Here is a 22,414-nt window from a genome sequence, read left to right as displayed (position 1 = left end):
ATTTAACTAAATTAACAAATTACGTTAACACAATTTTCATTAACATAATACAATATCAATCCATACAGTCCCTGAGAAGAGATCTGTATCATTTAAAAAATAAACAAAATCAGGTGTAAAAATAAATTTAAATTCAATAAAAATTATGTAATTAAGCAACCAATCAAACGATATCTCCATGGATGACTCAGTTTCCAGTTTAGTAATTCCAAATTATAAACATCAGATAGGCCTTGGATTGGTACTATAAATATTTATTTGGGCCTATCTAAAGTACATTGCATTGGTGTAAAGCCAAAAAATAGAAGAAAACACCAGACCAGTGTGTACAAAAAAGTTTTACAAATTTACGAATGACAAATTTCGCGGAAAAATACCCTCTACAAGGCAACAAAACACACTTTTTTCGGAAGGTTTTAAAGCCAAAGGGTCATTTAAGCACTCAACCAAACATGGAATTCGATTTACATTCTTATTTAAAGCGAAAACTTCAGGTTTAAAGACAATGGGTATTGGAATTCGAAAACTTCACGTTTAATGCCAATGGGTCATGAAAATCGATTTGCATTCTGAAATCTTCAAACGGAAAACCGAAAGTGAAATATATGTAGGCCTTTACGAGGGTATTATTGTTAAATAGCTATCGGCAAGCCGAAGTTAGTTTTAAGTTGGGTTTTTTAGATTTCAAAATAGACGATATCTATATATATATATATATATATATATATGCGCACCTACCTACTATGTGTGTTTTTTTTTTGTGTGTGTTGGGTACACTTTTACTAAACTAATTAGTTAAACAATAACTGGCCGATTGAATAACTTAATAGGCACAGCTCCTGGATTCAGCATCGCTTGAACTTGAACTCCGGAAAACATCCTCCATATACAATAACACAATGGGATAGGATGCCCCCGTTCAAGCTTGCATTACGGATATTTGAGATTAGTCATCGTCGTCGTCGTCGATGCGTTTGCTCCGTTTTTTTGGCCATTTTCTGTTTCTTGTGCGCAGCCTCCATGCGCATGTCCTCCAGATCCTCTTGCAGACCTGCGAGGGATCCAGGAATTAGCTTGGTTTTCGGGAGGGGGTTTCTACTAAAGGGTCACAAAACTCACCCAGCTTCTTGCTGATGAACTCCTCCCGCTGCATCTGCGCAAAACTGGACTCCATCCCCCGATCATCGTCGTCCATGCCTCGATACCGCCGCTTATCATAGCCAAAGATGTCGCGGATGTGCGAGGATATGTCCTCCTCGCAGTCGCCATCGTCAATGAAGTCATCCAATTCGGAATCGTACTCATCCTCGTCGTCGTCGTCGTAAATGCGTCCTAAAAGGGTTTGCAATTTAAGATCTACATAAGTTACAATTTCTAAGAGTTACTCTTCACTTACTTTTATTGGCTGGCTGTTCTTGGGGTTTCCGCCTCTTGACATCGGCCGGCGGGAATTGCCTGCCGCCCGATGATGATCTCTGGACATCCGCTGGCGGAAACTGTCGCGTTTTGCCCATGGCCGGCGAAGGAGGGGGGCGATCTCTAGCCGCAGGAGCGGAACGATCCCTGGATGGCGGGATTGCAGGCCGATCCCGGGGCGGAAACTCCCGCACAGCTCCGTTTTTGATGGCCGCCGCATAGGGATTCTTGGAGGGGGCATCCCTATCAGAACTGGAGCTGGGTTTCCCCGCCGCTGTAGTTGCTCCTGGCTTGGCCACCGTAGGAGCTGTCTTACTGGCGGGCTTTATACTTGAGGCATGACTACGGCTAGTTGAGGAATGGGCATTGGAACTGGAGGAGCTAGAGGAGCCAGAGGAGCCGGAGGAACTTGAGCTGGTTTTCGCTGGCGGTGGAGCTGGCTTTTTGAAGCTTTCACTTGGTGGATTCGCTGGCCTGGCTTGGTTGAGTTTGGGTATGCGTCCATTGGGCTCCATGCGATTGGTGGTGGATGCTTTGGGTGCTGAAGCCTCCTTGCCGTCGCTTTCCCGCATCTTGTCGCGATGGGCGCGCTGCTCCTTCTGCCGCTGGCGCTCCTCCATTTCGCGTTTCTCCCGGGCGGAGAGCAGGCGCTCCGGTTCCTTCTTCTTTTCGGGCTCGAAGACCACCGGTTCGTGCTGCTTCTTCTCGGCCAAGCGGAGGAGTGCCTGGAAGTCCATGGGTGGCGGCTGGGCTGGTCGCTTCATTTTGGCCCGGCGCTGCTCCTCCTCCTGCCGCTTCTTGCGCTCCTCCTCGCGCTTCTCGGCTTCCGGATCGTAGAGGGTTCTGGACGTGCCATAGGAACGGGCCACATGGGCTTCCCTCGACTTGGAGGCGCTGGACGACGAGGTTGGCGTACTGCTGCTGCTGCTGCTGGTGCTGCTCCTCTGGCGGGTGTGGCTCTTGGCCTCCTCCCTTTCCCGGGTAATGGCCGCCTTGACGCGCTCCTTGGTGCCGGAAAGATCGCGCAGGGATTGCGGCCTGCTCGGGGCAAATCCCTTGTCCTCCTGCACATCCCGCACCTTCTCGATGTACTTCTCGTAGAAGGCGTTCGCCTCGTTGGACACATAGCCGTAGTCATCGCCCTGACCCTCGCCCGCCTCGTGGCCATTGGCTGCTCCTTCGCAGTCCTTGGCATCCTCCAGCACGGACTTGTTCGCCGACTTGGTCACCTTGAGCATTTTCCGAATCTTGTTCTTGGACTTCTCGTCCCGTTTGGCCATCAGCTCGTTGAGTTTCTGGCGCTCCTCGCGTTTCCGTTCCGCCTCCTCCGCCTCCTTTTTGCGTAGGAACTTCTGGATGTTGTTGGACAGCTGCTTGGACTCCTTGGACTCCTTTTTGGGTGGCGCATACTTGGTGCTGTAGTATTTGCCCTGTCCGGGGCGCTAAAAGTGCAAACAAGATGTAGTTGGAAACTTGTGCTGATCTTTTGGAGAAATTCAATCTGGTTTTTTGGGGTCAGTGAACGAAGGCGAATGCAAACGCATACGCTGGCGGTCCCATGCGTTCGCCCACTTGCTGGACACCTGTTCACCAGGATACCCACCTCGTCCTTGGTGGCCGCATCGTTCTTCTTCTTCGCGTAGTGCAGCAGCGCCCCGAAATCCATTTTACACGATCCGAACCCGATTCTAATACAAAATGATATAAATTATAGAGATGTGCGCGTGACTGACTTCATTGACACGCGCAGGCCGATATGTCACTTGGTCCCAAAACAATGTCAATTTTATCTCAGCCTATTTTATAATAACATTTTTCAATTTTCAATTTAAAAACTGTAAAAAAAAAAATAAATAGAAAAAATAATAAATAGATATTAGATATAAAAAAATGAAATAAAAAACAAAATGTAAACATAGTCAACAGGTCAACCATCTTTGTTTATGTTTTCATGAGCCACAGCTGTTCAGATCAGCTGAAATAGGATGGTGGATATCGGAGTTTCACTTTTTTCAAAATGCGTTGGAACAGGGTTGCACCGCAAAATCATCGGCTAACTAAACATAAATTAGTCCGTCAAAGTCCGACAACTATTAACGGCGGACTAACTGGGACATTTTTGGAACGGCAAAACCACCACGGCTTCCACGGCTGGTGGAAGGTGAATGGATCTCTGTGGAATGGGGCTATAACATTTTATTATGTAAGTGTTTTGTTGCGATATTAATATAAATACATACTCAAAACATCAATACAGAAATTTGTCAATTAACCTTCCACTAAATGAGTTGCAGTCATATTTGTATTTGAAATATGTTATTTTAAAAACAAACAAAAAAAAGAAATTACAATAGGGTAATAGTACAAACAATTGATACTGTATACAAAGCTTATACAAAAATAAAAGTCCATCTCTAACCAACGTACCATCGCCAACGAACGGGCCATCTCTAGCTAAAATTTCATATTATTTAAAAAACGCTAAAAATCTGAGTAAAGGCTTCCCGATTGGCTGACGGATAAGGATTAACCATGTCCACCGATCCCGACCAAATGGCCGGCGAGAGTAGCCATTGCGCCGATTCCGACGCCCAGGAGTCCGCGCACAAGGAGTCTTCCGCTGACGAGGGCCACCCAGTTGATCCTGTGGCCCATCCCCCAAATCCCTCAGCTTTCCCCTGCTCCCGCGAAAATCCAAAGGAGTCCACTGAAACGGACATGGACATAGACAATGATCTGACCACCGACGAGCGGATGCCCACGGTGGACGAACTGGAGCAGCCGAAGCAGCCAAAAACGAAGCCACCAGAGGTGAAGAATGAGCAGGAGCCGGAGCAGGAGGCGGATCAGGAGCAGAAGGAGCCACTGGAACCATCGCCCATCCAACCGCCCAGTCCGCCGGTGTCGGCGACCATTAAAATCGAAGAGGATGACAAGCCATTGAAGCTGCCATCAACACAAATCCAAGAGGAAATCGCACCCAGTTCGCCGGAGGCACCGCCAAATCCCATCCAGCAGCGTCCGGCGGGCAAGATTACACGCAGCAGCCTGAATGGCAGCCAGGGGGGTAGCCAGGTGACCACCGCCAACCGAACGCCAACCATTATGAAGCGTCTGCGGAAGAGCACGCGCTTCAAGGCCAAGCAAACGGGCAAGGGAAATCCCGGGGGCAGCAATAGCCAGTCGAATGGCCACAACAACGGGCCGAATGGTTCCACCGGTAGCTCTACACATCTCGCCAGTGCCGGCGCCCATCCCAGTAACACCAACAAACATGGCAAATCCGGGCCAGCTGGACCGGGCGGAACCACCGGAGCCCGGAATCGTCGCTCTCTATTCAAGAGGCCCGCGCAGAAGACGCCAAAGGTCCAGGCCAGCACCAAGTATGTGGAGAGTTTGTTCTACAAAGGCAGCTACATGCAAATCGGGGACATCGTCAGCATCGTGGATGAGGATCAGAATCTGTTCTATGCCCAAATACGCGGACTGCTCGTGGACGCCTATTGCGAGAAGTCCGCCTTCCTCACCTGGCTGATTCCCACGCAGGATAGCCCAGATCCCCAGGAGGGATTCGATCCGGCCACCTACCTAATTGGTATGTCTATAGTGTTCCACAGGTGGAAAATGCCTTTAGCAATGAAGTAATCCACACATTTTGATATAAACTCTTCATTTGTATCCTTAGTTATCCTAAGCTAATTAATCCGTATTCTTATTCTGCAGGACCCGATGAGGAGCTATCCCGAAAGCTCTCCTATCTGGAGTTCGTGATGCACGCGCCCAGCAATTACTACTTCGATCGGAGCACACCATTTCCCCTGCCGGATGTGGACGAGTATACCGCGCAGAGATCGGGTGGATATATCTGGACGCGACTGCCGGTGGTGAAGCGGGAAAAGGGGAGCGGACACAAAACGGGCGGCGCCTCCTAGCAGGAAAGGTGGCCAAAGCCCAAGAGCAACCAGAAGAAGAAGGCCAAAACCAGAGTCCTGAACTTGAATAATCTAATTTATTGAGTGGAAAAAATATAAAAATGTGTCTGAAGAAAATAAATGTTTCATTTAAAATTTGTATCGTATTAAGGCACTGACTCCACGATTTTATTTGTTAATTTTCAATACTCGCAAATCAGCTCGATTTGATGACCATTTTATAAGGAATCTTAGTTCTATAAAAAAAACATCCATAAAATTTGTAATGTAACTTATTTGCTCCTATTAAATAGGCAATTTTGTCGTCGTCTAGCCAAAAATTAACATTCTAATTGGCCAATTACTAAGGATATTATAGATTAAGGAAAAACACTTGCATTTATTAGATACGGATTAATAAATTTTGAAAACTGTGTGTGTGCATACAAATAAAAAAGAAATTTTTTTTAAAGAAAAAAGAGATTTCTAATTGGTAAAGCAATACATTTTAGTGGAATCTTTAAATAAGTGGTGGTCAAAAACAAAAATAAATAAATTCATTTTCATAATTGGTGTCAATTATCGGTTGTCTTGCGTATTTTATTTCATTTCATACCAAATGGTTTCCTAGTGAAAGCTTAAAAAAGTATGTTAGAACAAATGTTTCCTTTATTACAATGATTCAACATTTAAATATTGTTACACAAATATGTCAAATATTCAATTGATTAAAACTTTTAATTTAAAAGTGATATTACTAGTATACGTATTCAACTATTCTCCGGTGTTTCCTTTCCTTAAGTATATTTATTTTATTAAAAGTAAGTCAAAATGGCATCATTGTGAAGGCTTTTAAAGTTAAAAAATAAAAAAATATTAATATATAAATTTAATGTTAAACAAAATCGCATTCAAAAAATAAAAAATTAGGTATTTAATTAGTCAGAAACTTAAGTGTTAACTACTATTACTATCCAGCTACCCTCCAGTGGTGCCTTGTAGATAAATGTCCATAGATTCCTTATTGAGGATCGTCGTGGGTCGTCTTCTCGGAATGGGCTGAATGTGGGGCAATCGTGTGCCGTTTATTGCATTCATACTTAAATTGGAATTGGGATCGTCGTCGTCATTTATGTATTGTGATGTGGACTGCGGAACTGCTGCATTTCGTACAGAGGAGTTCCTGTTTTCTGTGGGCAGTGGTGCACTTCTTATGGCATTCAGTGATCCATCGGCGGAACTTTTATTATTATTATTTGTAGTTTGTAGCCTGGCGAAGAAGGTCGTGGTCCCCTGGGAACTTTGACTGCCACTCGCATCCGTAACACTCTCTGCAATCCTTCGCTCCTGGTGTTTTTTGGCATTATTGTTCTTCGTATTATACAAGTTCACCAGGTTTTTATAGCAACTGAGGCATATTGGAGAATCTTCCAGAATCCCGGGGTTGATTTTTTTGGCGAATTTGAACAAATACGGATTGGTAATTTTTGTATGTGGGCTGCGCAGTTTGTGGTTTATGGATATACCGCAAAACCGACGTTCCACATAATCCGTTTCCTCTGTCATCTGTAATTTAGTTACTACTATTTACTATTTTACCATTATTTAGCTTACAAATAGTACGTACTTTGTGTTTTTCTTTGCAAATTGGCAAGCAAATTTTAGCGCCTTTTTAATCTTTTCTAGAGGTGGTGAAAATGCAATGCTAGAGCTGCGAGAATATCGATTTCAGCAGCGATACTATCGATTTGTTGGCTTTCGGAAAAACATTGAAGAAATTTTGAAACAATCGAAGAAGTTCTTTCATATGCTGATAATATTTAGTATTTGGTTTCGAATTCTAATCCTAAACATTTTTATATTGAATAAAATTGTCTTTTTATATTTTATAGTACAAAAGCATCGATAAATATATCGATAGCGTGAGAGGCACCGATCGCCTACGGCCACACCGACACCATAGCCGAGTCGATTGGTTTTTCCAGCCAAAAAAAAGAAAAGAAACGCGAATTAATTGCAATAAATTGTAGATAGCATAGCATAATTAAATTTTCGCCAGGACCAAATTAGACAAATCCAGACGCGATGGAGGTCGACGAGGAAGAATTCGAGGTGCCTTCGAGCAGCAGCAAAGGCGAAAAGAAGCGTTTCGAGGTGAAAAAGGTAAGTGTGGTCAGCAAAAAAAAGTTTGGTCATTGCCATTGTAAAATGATTTACTATTTTTACCCCCACTAACAAAAAAAAAAAAAATAATAAATAAATAAAAATAAACAGTGGAATGCCGTGGCATTATGGGCTTGGGGTAAGTAATACAATAGAATAGACAACTATGGGTAGGGGGACTTACCATTTTCCCATTCCCGCATCCAATCGCCGCAGACATCGTGGTGGACAATTGCGCCATTTGCCGCAACCACATCATGGACCTGTGCATCGAGTGCCAGGCGAATCAGGCATCCGCCACCAGCGAGGAGTGCACCGTGGCCTGGGGCGTCTGCAATCACGCCTTCCACTTCCACTGCATATCGCGGTGGCTGAAAACCCGCCAGGTCTGTCCGCTGGACAACCGCGAGTGGGACTTCCAGAAGTATGGCCACTAAATCCAGCTGGAGCAGCACTAAGAATCCCTCTGATCGCGCAGAATCATAGAAATAGCATGCCCTGCTCTCTGCGGATGGACATTTAAAGTTATGTAAAACCTTCATAGATCTTAAGCGAATGTGTTGGGCGGTCTGTGAGGATTGGCAACCTCCAAGCATGGAGTTATCAGTACCGCTGGCTTTCCCCGACAAACAACAATTAACAATTTTTGTAACGCTAAAAATAAAAGCTGTAGAAGATGGAGAGCACAACGACCATAACTTGCAGAATATGACAACTGGCTTCTAAACAATTAAACAATTAAAAAAGGAATAAGGAAATGCGGTGAATATTCGTTCCTTCTCAGTTCTAAAAAGAATAATTTTTTTGAAACAAAGGGAAATCTTTGGTTTCTTTGGAAATTTCCAAAAGAATCAGCTTTAACCCTATTCAAAAATGGTAATCAATTTGTTCCCCAAAAGAAATGATTTCAAAGGAAGTTTAAATAGGGCAAAAGAAAATTTGTTTTTTCACCAGGACTTTGTTTAAAATATATTTATGCGAAAAAGACAAAAGCAGAAATCTTTTGTTCAACGTGCTCATATGGCAAATATGACGTGAAAATTACAAAAAAAAAAAAAACAAGAAACAAAACACAAAAGTAGATAGGAAGAAAAAACCATGCATTTGTAAAAACTAAATGTTCTTTTTAGTTTATTATGAATGTTTTGCGGCCGCGGCTGCTGTAAATTGTTGTTGGTGGCTTACAAAATAATACACAGTAGTTACACATATGAATAAGTATATAATATATATCGAATATGATTAAGATTTAATTACATATGCTAGCAACTAAACTTATAGGTAAACAAAAAATAATCGTATCGTTAAAAAATCATATTTATATTTATTACTATAGGTAATAATAATATAATCGAATCGGTGTGTGTTTGTGTGGGCCAAAAACATTTCATGTGTGCGTGTGTGTGTGTGTGAGAGTGTGTGGTTGTGTTGGTTTAGATTTTAGTTTTTCATCTGCCTGGTTCTAAAAACTAAACTCTAAAGAGAACAACAACATGAACATTACAAAAAATATGGATAAAATGTAGCAGAAGCGGTTATAAAATGATGGGTGGTATGCCTGTGTGTGTGTGTGATCTGATCTAATATGATTTAAATAAAATATTTAAAAACCAAGTGTACTTAAAATCCAGCTCGCTGGAACCACTTGAATCACCAGTTTTATCGATTTTGTTTTTAGCAGACTTATATTTTTATGTTCGGTTTTATCATTTTCGCTTTCGCTGGCATTTGTAATTTTATTCTCCGTTTTCTGTTTTATATATACAAGTTTATTCTGTTATGTGAAAATTAATGGTTTGCTAAGTTTCGCTTTTTTCCCTTTTTCTCCTTTTTCAGTTTGTTATTATAATTAAATTTGTTGTGTATATATATATATATATATTTATTTAATTACTTAATTGAGTTGTTTATATATTGCTGTTCTGGTTTTTGTTGCTGCTGCTGCACTATTGTTTTGTTTGTTGGCTTTTGGGGGATTTTCTAAAGTATCCTTTAAATATTTATTTATTTATTGGTTGGTTTCGTTCTTGTAAATATAAGGTATTTGTTTTTTTTTTTTTTAATATAAAGTTAACGTTAGGTTGTAAGGCGTCTAAAACCGCTGCTAATTGCGTTGTTGTGTCTGTGTGCATTGCATTTAGAATATTGTTTTTTTTTTTTGTGTTTTGTTTTGTTTGTTGTTGTTGCTGTTGTTTTAAATCCATCCTCAATGTTTGTTGTTTAAACGGCTCCTGGGCTGCGATGTGCTCATCCTGCTTGGTTATTTCTCAACTGTACATGATTTGTATGCGATTTAACTCTACTCTTAGCTTTTTAACTATCAAATTGCTGCTGGTGTGACTGCTGCTGCTGCTGCTGCTGCCGAAGATGTTGCTGCTGCTACTGTTGCTACTGCCGATGTTGCTGCTGTTGTTCCTGTCGCAGTTGCTCCTCTTGTTGCTGTCGGACTCGCAACACGTTGCATTTGCATTTTCCTCCGACCTTTTCCTATTTTTAAGCTTTATAATTCCATCTGCAAAAAGAAAAGCACACCAAACACACACACACACACGCGCAACATGCAACGCGAACACAAACAAAAAAAAAAAAAAAAAGTGGACACAAAGGATTCAGAGAAATGGGGAGTAATCACAAAGAGAAAAAAGAGAGAAATAGAAAAGAAAGCAAAAAAAAAAATAACAAGTTATAATCAGGTATATATATCCGGATTCGATTTAACAAATTTGTCAGCCAGTTTTTTGCTTCCTGAATATATGAATGAATGAAAAACCAAGGATATATCAAGGATCTGATCTACTTGGACTAAGATCTAAAACTAAGGTTTCTACAGGGTTTAGGTTTAGATTTAGATTTAGATTGAGGTTTCAGTTTCGGTTTCGGTTTCACAGGTTCAGCAGCAACAGCAGAGGCAATGACGCCAGCAGCGCAGCAATCCCTTCCTGCCTTCCTGCCCTCCTCCTCCTCCTTCACCTGGTCCTGGCGCTCCTTCTCCTTCTCCTCAACCTCCAAATCCTTGTCCTGGCTTCTTCTCCTCCTCCTCCGGCTCCTCCTCCTCTTTCTCTTCTTCTCTTGGCAATGGCAGCTGTGCTTAGTCAATTTGCTTGGAGATCAGTCGTTGGTTATTTCTGGCCATGATGGCTGTTATGATGATGATGCAAGGCAATGGATGGGCCTGTCGAGGTGGATGTGGCCACCATTCCGGCGCCATCGCCACCGCTGGACTTCTGCTGGCCTATCTGCGGCGAATTTTGCAGACTGGCAAAACTGGTGGGCGCCAGGAGGGCGCAGGTGCCAAAAGTGTGCTTCGGCATGCTCAGGAATCCAGCCCCTGCCCCAGCTCCACCTCCTCCTCCTCCTCCTCCTCCTCCTCCTGATCCCGCTCCCGATCCACTGCTGCTGCTGACAATGGCCTGTCCCTGGCCCGGACTCGAGGTGCCAGCGAATTTGCCCAGCTGATAGTAGTGCATCGCATAGGAATCCTCGCCAGCAGCACGCTGCTTGCCATTGGGAAAATAGCTATTGCTGCTGGTGGTCGATGTGCAGGCCGATTGAAAGGAGCTGCTGTTGGTGGTGGATGACGGCGATTGGGCAGCAATGGGTGGGCAGCCCACGGTGGAGGAGTCCACTGCTTCGGCCGAGGATGAGGTGGCTCCTCCCTCTCCCTCTCCCACTCCGCCCGATGAACTGGTGCTGCTGGAGGAGGTGTTGACCGTCAAACTAGTGCTGCTGGCGTACGAGGCATTGAAGGACTCATCGCCACCGCCGTTGCCGCCGCCACTGCTGTTTAGCTCATCCGTGCCGCTGCCCGCTCCTCCCTCTCCTGCTGCTGGTGGAATGTCTATGGTGTGCGATTCGTTGCCAAAGATCAGACGCAGTCGCTTCTTCTGCGGTGTGCCATACACACTGCTACTGCTCGGCGCTGGCGATCTGCGTTGGCTGCTCCTGCTGCGGCTGCGCTGTTTCTTCCTCTGCTTCTTGGTGGGCAGTTGCTGCTCCTCCTTTGGCGGCGGCTCGTCCTCTTCCTCGGCAGCTGGCTCCTCATCTTCATCCTCTGCGTCCACTTGCTGCTGCTGCTGCTGCTCCTGCTCGTCGTCCTCTTCGTCGTCGTCGTCGTCATCGTCATCGTTGCCATGTTCGGAAATGCCCTCCATGCGCAGGATTTCGTACTCAATGCCATTGGAACTGCTGCTGGCAGTTAGATTCAGCGCAGCTCTATCCGATCCATCTCCTCTGCCGCCGCGATGCGAAGATGCCGCTGCACTTCGGCCAGCTCCGCCGTTGCTCAGGCTCGTCCCCAGCTCAATAACTTCGTCCAGGATCGGTGAACGCTTCATGCGTAGCGTTAGCTTCAGCCTGCGCTCTGGCGTCTTTAGCAGGGGTTCCACATTGCCAATGCTGCTGGGGGCGGCGGCGGCGGAGGAGGATGAGGATAACGATGAGGTGGCGGCAGCTTCCAGCGGCTGTGTTCTCTTCCGCTGCTGGCCACCAGTGGAGCCCGATGAGAAGCCGCCCAGTGCTTCGCAATGTATACTCTGTGCCGCTGCCAGGGCGGCTGCTCTTCGACTCCGTTTTTTGACCGGCGGATGATTGATACCTCCTTCTTCGTTCCTTGGCTGCTTCTCCTTGGAGGGAGGAACGGGATCGAAGCTGGCCAAAAGGTTCTTCTTGTAGGCGGGACTCGGGCTGCGACTGCGACGCGTTGCCTGCTGCTGCTGCTGCTGTTGCTGCTGCTGCTGATTTTCTGAGGATGTGGATGTGGATGTGGATGAGGGTGTGGACGAGGCCTCACTTGGTGCTGGCTTCTTCGATTTAACACTAAGTCTACCGCTAAGATTAGAATTATGATTAATTCTACTGTTATTATTACTATTATGATTATTACAATTTGTAATCGTTGTTGCTTTGTTGTTGCTACTGCTGCTGCTGCTGCTGTTGCTGCTATTTGTTGTGGTTGCAATGTTATTGTTATGGGCAGTGGCTAATCCGGCTACCAATCCTCCTCTTCCCGCACTATTACGCGTCACACGCTTCTCCTGCTGCTGCTGCTGCTGCTCTTGTTGCTTCTCCTCCGCCTTCTCCGGATGTGCTTCCTCCGCTAGGATAAACATTTTCGGCGGCAACTGGTGGTGATCCTGCTGCTGCTGCTGCTGTAGCTGCAGCTGGTGCTTCTGCTCCCTCTTCTGCTGTTCGCTGCTGGTGTCGCTGCTCTCGCTGTCCGTGAGCTTCTCCTTCTGGCGCTCGCTACGTCGCAACTGGCGTTGCTGCCGCTGGTGCAGTGCGGCAATGGCCAATTGGGCGGGCTTGCATCGAGGCACAAGGACCACCGGCGCCTTGGTGGGCAGTGGAATGCTGGCCACGACCACCGCCGGGGCCACCACCTCGTCCGTGGAGGCGGTGGATATGCTGCTGCTGGTGCTATTTACACGCATCGATTTGCGAAGACTGCTGGAACGACCGCCATTGACCTCGGAGCCCGCTCCGCCGGCCACGCCGCCGCCGCCCACTGTTGCGCCTCCAGCACCACCACCACCACCACCACCACCACCACCTCCTCCTCCTGCTCCGCCTCCTGCTCCTCCAGGTCCTGTTCCTGTTCCTCCTCCAACGCCAGCGACTCCGCCTCCTGGCTTCTGCATGGCTGCCATTTGTTGCACAGCCGCCGTGGCCTCGGCTCCAGTGCTTGCGTGCTGGCCATGATTATGGTGATGGTGATGATGATGATGGTGGTGATGGAAATGATGCTGATGATGGTGCTGCTGCTGGTAGGCTGCATTGGCCATTATCATCTCGGCATCGTACTTGGTCATGCCCTTTTGGCGCAGCTCCTTCATTGTCAGCGGGGAAACCACAACGTTGGGCAGTTTCTTTTCGAGCAGGGAGACAGCGGCAGTGGCCTCCTTGCCGCCAGTTGATGGCTGCATTGCCACAGGCACTGCTACTCCAGTGGCTCCTGCTGCTGCTGCTGCTGCTGCTCCTCCTCCTCCAATTGCTGCTGCTCCGCCGGAAACCATTAATCCTCCATTCGTGCTGCTACTCTCGCTGGTGCCAGTGGAATCATTTGTATTGCTATTACTGTTCGACGTGCTGTTCGTGGAGTTGGCCCTGCTCTTGATGCGATTAATCCGATTGTCCGTCTCGCGCAGGCGATAGCCACCATTATTACCGGGTCCGCTGGTGGCCAAACCGAGTCCCATGCTGAGACCCAGCATCAGGCCATCGTCCTTGCCGGCAAAGGCGCCTGTGCCGCGTCGTTCGCACGTCTCGCACTCGCAATAGCGATTGGAATCCCCAAAGAAGTCCTCGCCATAGAAACAGGTTATCTCCTCACCCACTTCGATGTCGCGCAGTACCTTCACACACGCGGTGTCCCTGCCGGTGGCCAAAAACTTGCAATTGGCCCGACAATCGTGATTTATGTAGGCAGCCGGACCCAGCCACAATTGGGCGCAATTCTTGCGGCAGCTATACATCACCGAAAAGTCATTTTTGCCCGAGTGCAACAGGGCGGCCTCCTCGGCCTCCGTCAGCTCAGCAATGCAGCCCACCAGGCATTCGATCTTGTCGTTCTTTGACCAGCGTTTCGTCGAACTTATCTTGGCCCCGCGCTGCTCCTCCAGTGAATATCTGTAGCAGGCCTCGATCGCAAAGCCACTGTCCTTGTCGAAAACGCGCAGGTAACGCACAATCTGCAAGAGGTTAAGGGAGAAAAGAATCTCCTATTAATATACACGTAATGCTGGTAACACAATAACCAAATATGGAACCTAACATACGAAACGAGGAGAAAAACATGTATTTATGTATCACTTACATGATCGTGTAGCCGCTTGGTGGCGATCTTGTTCTTGTTCTTGAGATGACGCGGTATCCAGGGACCATCGTAGATGCGCTGAATGGCCACATCGTAGTTCTGCGTGTGGATAAAGTCATCCACGATGGCCTTCAGCTGCTGCGTGTCCACCTTCAGCGGGCGGAAGCGTATGTTCATTTTGTGGGTCTGGAAACCTAGATGCGGATCAAGGATCAGCGATGTGGCCAGGTCATCGTTCTCGGAGAGTTCACGAGGCGACATGCCCGTGGATTGGGACAGGCGGCTGACGGCACTGCCGTTGCAGCCATTGAGTCCACTGACCACCGATCCAGTTCCTGCAGATCCTGCAGTTCCTCCTCCTCCTCCTCCTCCATTGCCGCTGCCATTGCCACTGCCATTCGAGGAGTGATGCGAGTGATGGTGCTGGATGTTCTGCTGACTCGCCTGCTGAAAGTGGGCATGTGGGTGGTGGTGCTGCTGCTGCTGCTGATTCGCCTGGTGGTGCGCAGACGGCGGTGCGGAAGGCGGCGGGCCATGGTGCTTGTGGGACATGGACGACAACAAAGCTGCCGCCGCCGCCGTCGTCGTCGTCGTGGAATTGGTGGCTAGTGAAGACGTTGCGCTGGTGGTGCTGCTGGCCGAAGCGGTGGAGCCACCGTTTGAGCCACTGGAGCTGCTGCTATTTGTAAATCTGCTGCCAGTTTCACCGCGCCGCGTGTGATTCGAGCCGACGACCATTCTGCAGGACAGTCTGCAAGGATGAAAGACCATTAATGTACGAAAATAAGTGAAAAGTGCTGAAGAAATATCAAATACCATTTTTTTTTATTAAATATCTTGTATTAAAATACACAATTTTTCAATTCTTACTGCCTTTGAATCAAAAATAACTAAAGAAATCGCAATCGCGGTGAATTAGCAGCTGTTTTTGAATTCAAATCGTAGAGAACCGCAAACTCAGATTCTATCTGGCAACGTTGCCGTTCTTGGGTTACATGGTTCAGAGCAAGATGGCAATATGTGTTCCAGGACTAGGACAAGTGCAATAGTATTTGCACACACAAACACTCCCTCTCTGTCCCTCTCTCGCGACAAAGGGTAGTATACAGATATTGTTAATCTGCAGAAACAGCTGTTTTAGCACTAATTTTCACTGAATTTATTCAACTTATCTTGTTGTGCTAAAATTTATGGCCGTAATTTTATTTTTACTCGTATGGCTTCGCAAGGGAGAGAGACAGAGAGGGGTAGTGTTAGTGAGGTCGTCGACAGACAGCCCTCTCGCTCACACTCGTTCCAGGCCCTCCAAGCACACGCACACACACGTGCGAAAAAAAATCAATTAACTTGACAAGCACATGTAAAAACAAAAAAAAAAAAGCCGTATTGATCGACGACAAAAAAAAAACAAAGACAATACGGTAATCCTGGAAAAAGTATAGGTATTTGCACTCACACTTGTAGCGAACGGTATTAAACATAGTTTTGTGCGCGTGTGTTGGTGAACAACAAAAAACAAACACAACAAAAATTGATTATCGATTTTCATGAGCAGCAAACAGTAATTTGCAATTTTGCATATTTTTTATGACAGCGCGGCCATAATAACTCTTTTTTTGGACTAACAACAGACGGCGAAAATATTCAAATCATAAAACTAACATAAACACAATGGGGCAGTGGGTGGTGCTGGGAAACATGGCTGGAAATTAATATTTGTTGCTGGCCGAATTGTTCTGAATGGAAATAAAATTTCGATTGCAAATTGCTCTCTCAGCTGTTTACAAACGCACACACACACGTACGCAGGCCAGAGCGAGAGAGCAGCATATGCGCAGTGAGAATGGCAGAAAAAGGGTTGCCGAGTGAAAAAAGGTTTGCATATTAAATTAATTAGTGGGTAGGGGCGATTTAAAAAAAAGCTTTAGGGCTTACTTGACATTTGCGGGATATTTTAAAGATTTCTGAATATAAGGGTTATATTTTCCTTTTATTTTTATTTTAAGTTGCCAACGCTTTGTCAACCCTACGCGCTTGTTACATGGGAACGAAAAATGGCGGCGCCTGTTACACACACACACACGGCAACACATTCACACACACTCTGATGTGTTTATACACTTCTTGATTGCTTTTTTTTTGCACTTATTTCGATTGTTGTAAACATTTACCTTAAATGAATTATTCACTAAGGCGCTCTTGCCTCTCGCTCGCACTCCCAAAACGATGCTTTGTCTGCTGCTGTGTGCTTGTGTGCGTGCGTCTTTTTCCACGGCTTTTTGTCAAGACATACACATACACACGGCGACACACTGGACTTAAATTGGAATTGTTTTTGGATGGCTTGGCTTTGGCTGCGTATCCGAAATATATCACGTTGGCTGTGGCAAATCATTTTAGCTCTTGACGCCTTTGTTCCCCAAAAACATCCAAACGCCGTCCATGGCTCTCGCTCTCTCGCTTGCTCTCGGGACGCTCCAAAAGTCGCGAGTCGGGAATCTATCGCTCTCTCCTTCTCGCCTAGAAGCTGCTGCAGCGCACACAAACACACACACCCCCAGACGGATACATATATTCCTTCGCACCGAGACGTGTGTACGTGCGTATGTATGTATGCCTTTTTCTTTGCTGTTCTTTTCGATTCCTTTCTCACGTTCTCCTTTGCACAAACTTGTCTAATTTTCTGAACGGCGTAAAATCGGTGCTAAATCGGACTTAATTTACAAAATGCGGCTTGGTCGCGTTTTTTTTTCCGCGATATGATTCCGTTTTTTTTTTTTTTGCCGCCAGTGTGACCGCGGCTAGGCCGTTGACAAATACCATCAGTGTGACCGAGCGGTTTGTGATTACGGTATTTAGTAGGGACATGCTCCGCCGGTAGCGGGGACTTACTCCGCTAAGACAATTTAAACATTTTCGGTTGGAAACTGGGATAACTTTTTGGTATATACCACTTCCAATGGTATAAAAATGATTTTTTTGTCACACTTAGACAATATATTTTACTTTTCTGCATGCATTTAACTAATATAAACATTTTTGTATAATTTATTTAATCTTAAATTAAATATTACGAAATTTAATTAGCAAACATTAAAAGTGCGGAAGAATAGGAGTGATATTTTTCGGTGTGAGCATTTTTCAAAGTGAGTTAAATTACTCATACTTAGCCCTACCAAACATCGTTTAGACCAAAATTTTGATAACATCGATGACAGCGATGTTCGGCATCGATGTTTCTCCACCTCTACTTTTACCTAACAGAGAAATGATAGGAACAGAAAGAGAGAGAGAGAGAGATCTTCTGAGCTCTCTCGTCAAAATCGTTAAAGACGGATAAACATCGATATCTCTGCTAAGCATCGATAAGCCGATTTTATGAAAACATCGATGACATCGATGTTGGCATCGATGTTTCTCCACCTCTAGGGCACACAGTTTTTTTTTTAGCTGCGAAAGATCTGTCGAAATTAGCGAAATTGGTGTTTGATTTTGTCCCCGAATAGAACTTCTGTTATTGTTGCAGTGAATACTTTAAGGTGAGTGGCGGTTAAACAGAGCAAGAACAACGAAATGCTGGGAAAAGCGCACTTGGAAAAACGAGGAAAAACCCACACACACATGCAAGAGCGGACAATCGGTTGCGTCCGTGTGTGTGTGAGCCAGTGCTTCAATTTATGTGTGTGCGCATTTCTGGAAAGTGTTTCGTTTTTCTTTTTTTTTTAATAATATTTTCTGCTTTTTACGTTGCTATATTTCTGTTTACGGCGTTTTTCTTTCTATGCTTCAAAATATTTCTATTAAACTTGTTTATTTAAGAAATAATGCCGAAAAGGGCTATAAATATCCAACCACTTTTCATCTCTACTAGTATTAATAGTTTGTTATTTTATTAAAAACGTATTAAATTAACACAAATACGCAACACATTGTACAAAGCTTGCTTACCCCTATCCTTGCATTTTCGTGTCAGACGAATTCTTTCTTTCTGGTTTTTAATAGAATACTTTAAAATACTTGCCTCCATTTTTTTTGCGCAGGAAACACAAGCGAATAAGCTATAAAATGCCCAGCATCAAGTTGCAATCGTCCGATGAGGAGATCTTCGATACGGACATCCAGATCGCCAAATGCTCCGGCACCATCAAGACCATGTTGGAGGACTGCGGCATGGAGGACGATGAGAATGCCATTGTGCCGCTGCCCAATGTGAATTCCACCATCCTTCGCAAGGTCTTGACCTGGGCCCATTACCACAAGGACGATCCGCAGCCCACGGAGGACGATGAGAGCAAGGAGAAGCGCACGGATGACATTATCTCGTGGGATGCCGATTTCCTGAAGGTCGACCAGGGCACTCTGTTCGAGCTGATACTGGCTGCCAACTATCTGGACATCAAGGGCCTGCTGGAGCTCACCTGCAAGACGGTGGCCAACATGATCAAGGGCAAGACTCCGGAGGAGATCCGCAAGACCTTCAACATCAAGAAGGACTTCACGCCCGCCGAGGAGGAGCAGGTGCGAAAGGAGAACGAGTGGTGTGAGGAGAAGTAGAGGAGTCGCAGCCGTCGGGACCAGAATTTAAAGTAAAACAAAAGCTGGCGGCTGCAAGTGGAGAAACAGCCGTCGTGCCGCGTGGGAGCTTTATTTAGTTGCTACTCTCTCAACTCATTTTACATTTTTTTTTTGTTGTTTATATATCCTTGGTAAACCCTCATTTTGAAATCTTATATCTGATCTGCTGCAAGCGACCTTCGTGCTTGATGTGATTCGCGGTTTTACTCTTATGTCACGTAATTATATTTCATATAACATATATATGCGAAAATGCTAAATTCAATGTAGCCTATATGCATAAGAACACTTTGATTTTACCTTAATAAATATGAACTACCCAAACAGCCGATTCTCCGGGCTTCACCGTTTTCTGTTTACTAAAAAAATGCGCTTCTCTGGTTCCCCAAATCGCAAATACTTGTTCATTTCCTTGAATTGAGATTTGCGCTTGAACGAAACTCAATGCGAAGTCATTTAAGAGGACCCAAAACTTGATTTAATTAATAAAAATATATAAATAGTATACCAATCCCCGGCTTTTTTTTATTGAGCTTTAAAAGTTCGTTTTAATAGTCAATATTCCAATAGACCGCGTATATAACGGAACTGAGATTGTTTGCATCCTGCTTTGCGTCGCCTTTCGCCTCTCTCGCGATCTCATAAATTGGATGAAAGACGTGCTCTCCAGTAATCACATTTAAATCACTGGCAAAACAGTTTTTAATCTATAATAATCACATTAATAATTTAAATAGTGTAACCTAATTTGTCCACAAAACCGCCGTTGCCGAAGATGATCTCATAAACATACAATGGACAGCAGCTTAAGCGAAATTTGGACATCTGGAATTTTCAGCAGAAACTCTTCTTTCCACTTATTTCCAGGCATATATGGATGTATGTATGTTCATATGTACAATGTATGTAAGTACGAATTTGGTTAAAATATACATATGTAGCAATGAAATGAGAGTTAAGGGAAATTAAAAGTTGAATACTTCCACATTTTTCTTTCTTAAAACCACAAATTAGTTGCATTTAATATATTATAGCCTTTGATTGTAAGGCAACGTTTTTTGATAGAATTATTATTATTTGAGGAGTGATTGACATTTTCGGCAACTTTTTCAGTTGTCCTTTGTTTTTTACCAATCGGTAGTGAGTTTTGAATTAATCGTTTGAATGTTTCTCCCTCAAGTAGAGTGTAAAATTACATGTAAAATACATTTATACATACATACATGCAATGTATAAAATCGTTAACCGTTTCGACATAGAAAACCGTTTCGAAGCGCGAAAAATTCAAAATTGTAAAATGCATTCGTACCTAAAATTAGGCAAAACATATTTAATTACTCAAACTCTTGCTACTCATATTTTTATTCTCAAAAATAATGCACTTTTTTGTATTTGGTGAAAATATCCTAGTTCTAGTAATTAGTGTTAATTAGCATCTTATTTCAATTACTCTTGGCTTGTCCAATTTATTTGTATTTTGTTAATTGGTTTTACAGCTTGACTATCCTCCGCCATGGACTTTTAGTAATTAAATGTGCAGGCTAGTTACCAGCAAATAATGCAAACTCATTTAGCAACAGGTGGGGCAAAAAAAAAACACCCTTCAAGGTCCCTTTGAAAACACGAAACTAGAAATACCCTTGCTATCCATATGAATTTACCAAAGAGTCTTGAAAAGTTAATTAATCTTCGTCATTAATATGAAAAACATGTATTAATTTGTTTTTAGAAATAATACATTTTGTTTCTTAAAAGATACACAAAAAAATATGATAGATGTAAAAATATGTAATTGTAAATGTTCCGTTTAATAATTAATTTGTTTAAAATACATATGTATATTTTTAAATATAATACATATAATATATAATGCCGAATTCATATTATCCTTGGAGAGGACACGAAAATAGCTAGGATGTCTGTTGCGTTGACGTCTTCTTTGTAGTCGCGCTCATTTCGTTAACAAAGCTGATAAAGGTCCCAAGAACCTCCCCTTTTTGCCTTTTCCCTTCACTGAATGGAGCAAAGAGGAGCTGATTTTCGTGGGCGGAAAATGAATTGAACAATCGCTTTGAGAGTGCACTTGGCTTAAATGTCCGTGTCAGACTTTGGAATTGATCGATGGCCACAATCCAGAAATTGATACAGAAAAAAAACGAAGGGGATAAAGTTGGCAAGTGATGATCCAAAGTGAAAGTTATCCATTTTCACCAGGATTTTTCGTTGGCTCAACTGACATTGAACTTATAGAGTACAAAATCTGAAAACTTATTACAACTTTTAGGGAACACCACAAAGTTGTAACCTGCTATTAAATATTTAAAGTTTATGCTTATTTGACATCCATTAATTTTAACTTCGTCTGTTTATTGTCCATTTAGTATGCAAGTGCAATTGTGAAATTAAATCGAAATCGTAGTTTCAATTGCCACTTTGTGTTATAATTGCGCAGCGTGGCAAATTATTAATATTGTTGCTTTATTATTATTAATTATTTTTGTTTTTTTTTTGTTCATCATGGGGAAGGGTGTTATTGTGTTTGACTTGGCGCCCCCCTTTTTCGTCGCCCCACACTCCAGGGGCGCTCGCCATTTCAATTATCATGGGGGGGGGGGGGGTCCAGAAAGAGGGGCTTGAGTTGAACACTGAACGAAGAAAGAAAGGCAGGCAAATAAAAGCAAGACAGAGCCAAGGAAAAAACTGGGAAAATGGCCTGGGCAGAGGAGTGGAAAAGTAAAAAGGGTTTTCCACTTCCACTCCCACTGCCAAGGAGTAATTAGTGTGCATTTCCTTAGCCCCCTCCCCCACCAAAATCCCCCCCTTTTCCGCGCGTGTATGTGCAACATTTGCTTTTCCACTTCGTTTGCGACAATCAAATGTAACAAAGGAGCGGAAAAAAGGTTGCACAACAAAAAAAGGAAATCAGGTTGAGGCAGGAGGAAATGCCAGGAACAGGAAGCAAAAAGGAAGATCAGGAGCAGAAATGCACTGGGGGAAAATAGGAATATAATCAAGATATTTCGTGTAACAGTTGGACGCAAAAAAATATAAGAAAAACAGTTTAGTGGAGAATTTCAAAGATTATATGTAGGTACTTAAAAAATAAAACACAAAACTATGTTCGCGAATTCTTAAGCTTTGAAAGCACAGACTCAAATCCGAATATTAAATATATTTTTAGAATTTAATCCAACAAACGTGGGTTTCTATCTATTTTTTGATCGTAGGCTGAATTCTTGTAAACATTGAAATATATTTTATATTACATTTTTAATTTTTTATTTTTAAATTAAGTTGTAACTTTCCATTCTTAAAAATTTTTGATTCTTATTTGGACAGTTTTTTTTTATTGTAGGCTGAGATGTTGTAAACATTTAACATTTCTTTTTATACAGTTTTTTGTTTTAAATTTGTAAATTGAATTGTAATTACCCATTACAACAGTTTTTTGATCGTACGCTGAGATCTTGTAAACACTGTAATACATTTTATATGGAATTTGTTGTTTTAGAAATTTAAATTGAATTGTAATGACCCA

At 43.8% G+C, this 22,414-nt stretch overlaps 5 protein-coding genes across 5 annotated transcripts; 3 read left to right on the top strand and 2 right to left on the bottom strand.

Annotated features, from left to right (window-relative positions):
* Positions 1 to 9: 9 nt before the first annotated feature.
* LOC128265546 (histone-lysine N-methyltransferase Suv4-20) lies at positions 10 to 17,133 on the bottom strand. The gene is made up of 13 exons (XM_053001617.1): positions 16,473 to 17,133; positions 14,302 to 15,052; positions 10,613 to 14,176; positions 10,494 to 10,572; positions 7,675 to 7,995; positions 6,310 to 6,754; positions 5,258 to 5,291; positions 4,283 to 4,817; positions 3,948 to 4,123; positions 3,020 to 3,112; positions 1,397 to 2,858; positions 1,120 to 1,332; positions 10 to 1,051 (listed from the first exon to the last, which is right to left on the bottom strand). Exons 2-13 carry the CDS (start codon positions 15,037 to 15,039, stop codon positions 951 to 953), a joined length of 7,761 nt encoding a protein of 2,586 aa, XP_052857577.1. The 5' UTR covers positions 15,040 to 15,052; positions 16,473 to 17,133; the 3' UTR covers positions 10 to 950.
* Positions 3,831 to 5,482, top strand: LOC128265560 (proteoglycan 4). The gene is made up of 2 exons (XM_053001642.1): positions 3,831 to 5,011; positions 5,140 to 5,482. The coding sequence occupies exons 1-2, from the start codon at positions 3,949 to 3,951 to the stop codon at positions 5,346 to 5,348; spliced, it is 1,272 nt and encodes a 423-aa protein (XP_052857602.1). The 5' UTR covers positions 3,831 to 3,948; the 3' UTR covers positions 5,349 to 5,482.
* LOC128265561 (uncharacterized) lies at positions 5,932 to 7,062 on the bottom strand. Its single transcript, XM_053001643.1, has 2 exons — positions 6,955 to 7,062; positions 5,932 to 6,893 (listed from the first exon to the last, which is right to left on the bottom strand). The coding sequence occupies exon 2, from the start codon at positions 6,891 to 6,893 to the stop codon at positions 6,306 to 6,308; it is 588 nt and encodes a 195-aa protein (XP_052857603.1). The 5' UTR covers positions 6,955 to 7,062; the 3' UTR covers positions 5,932 to 6,305.
* Positions 7,274 to 8,176, top strand: LOC128265562 (RING-box protein 1A). The gene is made up of 3 exons (XM_053001644.1): positions 7,274 to 7,490; positions 7,602 to 7,629; positions 7,707 to 8,176. The coding sequence occupies exons 1-3, from the start codon at positions 7,413 to 7,415 to the stop codon at positions 7,925 to 7,927; spliced, it is 327 nt and encodes a 108-aa protein (XP_052857604.1). The 5' UTR covers positions 7,274 to 7,412; the 3' UTR covers positions 7,928 to 8,176.
* Positions 17,134 to 17,681: 548 nt separating the features above from the next.
* Positions 17,682 to 19,207, top strand: LOC128265556 (S-phase kinase-associated protein 1). The gene is made up of 2 exons (XM_053001632.1): positions 17,682 to 17,840; positions 18,342 to 19,207. Exon 2 carries the CDS (start codon positions 18,367 to 18,369, stop codon positions 18,853 to 18,855), a length of 489 nt encoding a protein of 162 aa, XP_052857592.1. The 5' UTR covers positions 17,682 to 17,840; positions 18,342 to 18,366; the 3' UTR covers positions 18,856 to 19,207.
* The last annotated feature ends 3,207 nt before the right edge of the window (positions 19,208 to 22,414 follow it).

The sequence above is a fragment of the Drosophila gunungcola genome, unplaced genomic scaffold (assembly GCF_025200985.1).
Source record: "Drosophila gunungcola strain Sukarami unplaced genomic scaffold, Dgunungcola_SK_2 000134F, whole genome shotgun sequence".
Lineage (NCBI taxonomy): Eukaryota > Metazoa > Arthropoda > Insecta > Diptera > Drosophilidae > Drosophila > Drosophila gunungcola.
The sequence above is the reverse complement of the archived record's forward strand: the minus strand, read 5'-3'. Positions and strand labels throughout refer to the sequence as shown.

Coding starts and splice junctions, on each gene's coding strand:
- LOC128265560 (XM_053001642.1), top strand. CDS start 3,949: ATGTCCACCGATCCCGACCAAATGGCCGGCGAGAGTAGCCATTGCGCC. Junction 5,012..5,139: donor TCCGGCCACCTACCTAATTG/GTATGTCTATAG, acceptor CTTATTCTGCAG/GACCCGATGAGGAGCTATCC.
- LOC128265546 (XM_053001617.1), bottom strand. CDS start 15,039: ATGGTCGTCGGCTCGAATCACACGCGGCGCGGTGAAACTGGCAGCAGA. Junction 5,292..6,309: donor CTACAAGGCACCACTGGAGG/GTAGCTGGATAG, acceptor CACCACCGGCAG/TCGCGTCCAGATATATCCAC. Junction 4,818..5,257: donor ATCCACCCGATCTCTGCGCG/GTATACTCGTCC, acceptor CTGCCTTTGTAG/AACAAACTCTCCACATACTT.
- LOC128265562 (XM_053001644.1), top strand. CDS start 7,413: ATGGAGGTCGACGAGGAAGAATTCGAGGTGCCTTCGAGCAGCAGCAAA. Junction 7,491..7,601: donor AGCGTTTCGAGGTGAAAAAG/GTAAGTGTGGTC, acceptor AAAAATAAACAG/TGGAATGCCGTGGCATTATG. Junction 7,630..7,706: donor CGTGGCATTATGGGCTTGGG/GTAAGTAATACA, acceptor CAATCGCCGCAG/ACATCGTGGTGGACAATTGC.
- LOC128265561 (XM_053001643.1), bottom strand. CDS start 6,893: ATGACAGAGGAAACGGATTATGTGGAACGTCGGTTTTGCGGTATATCC.
- LOC128265556 (XM_053001632.1), top strand. CDS start 18,367: ATGCCCAGCATCAAGTTGCAATCGTCCGATGAGGAGATCTTCGATACG.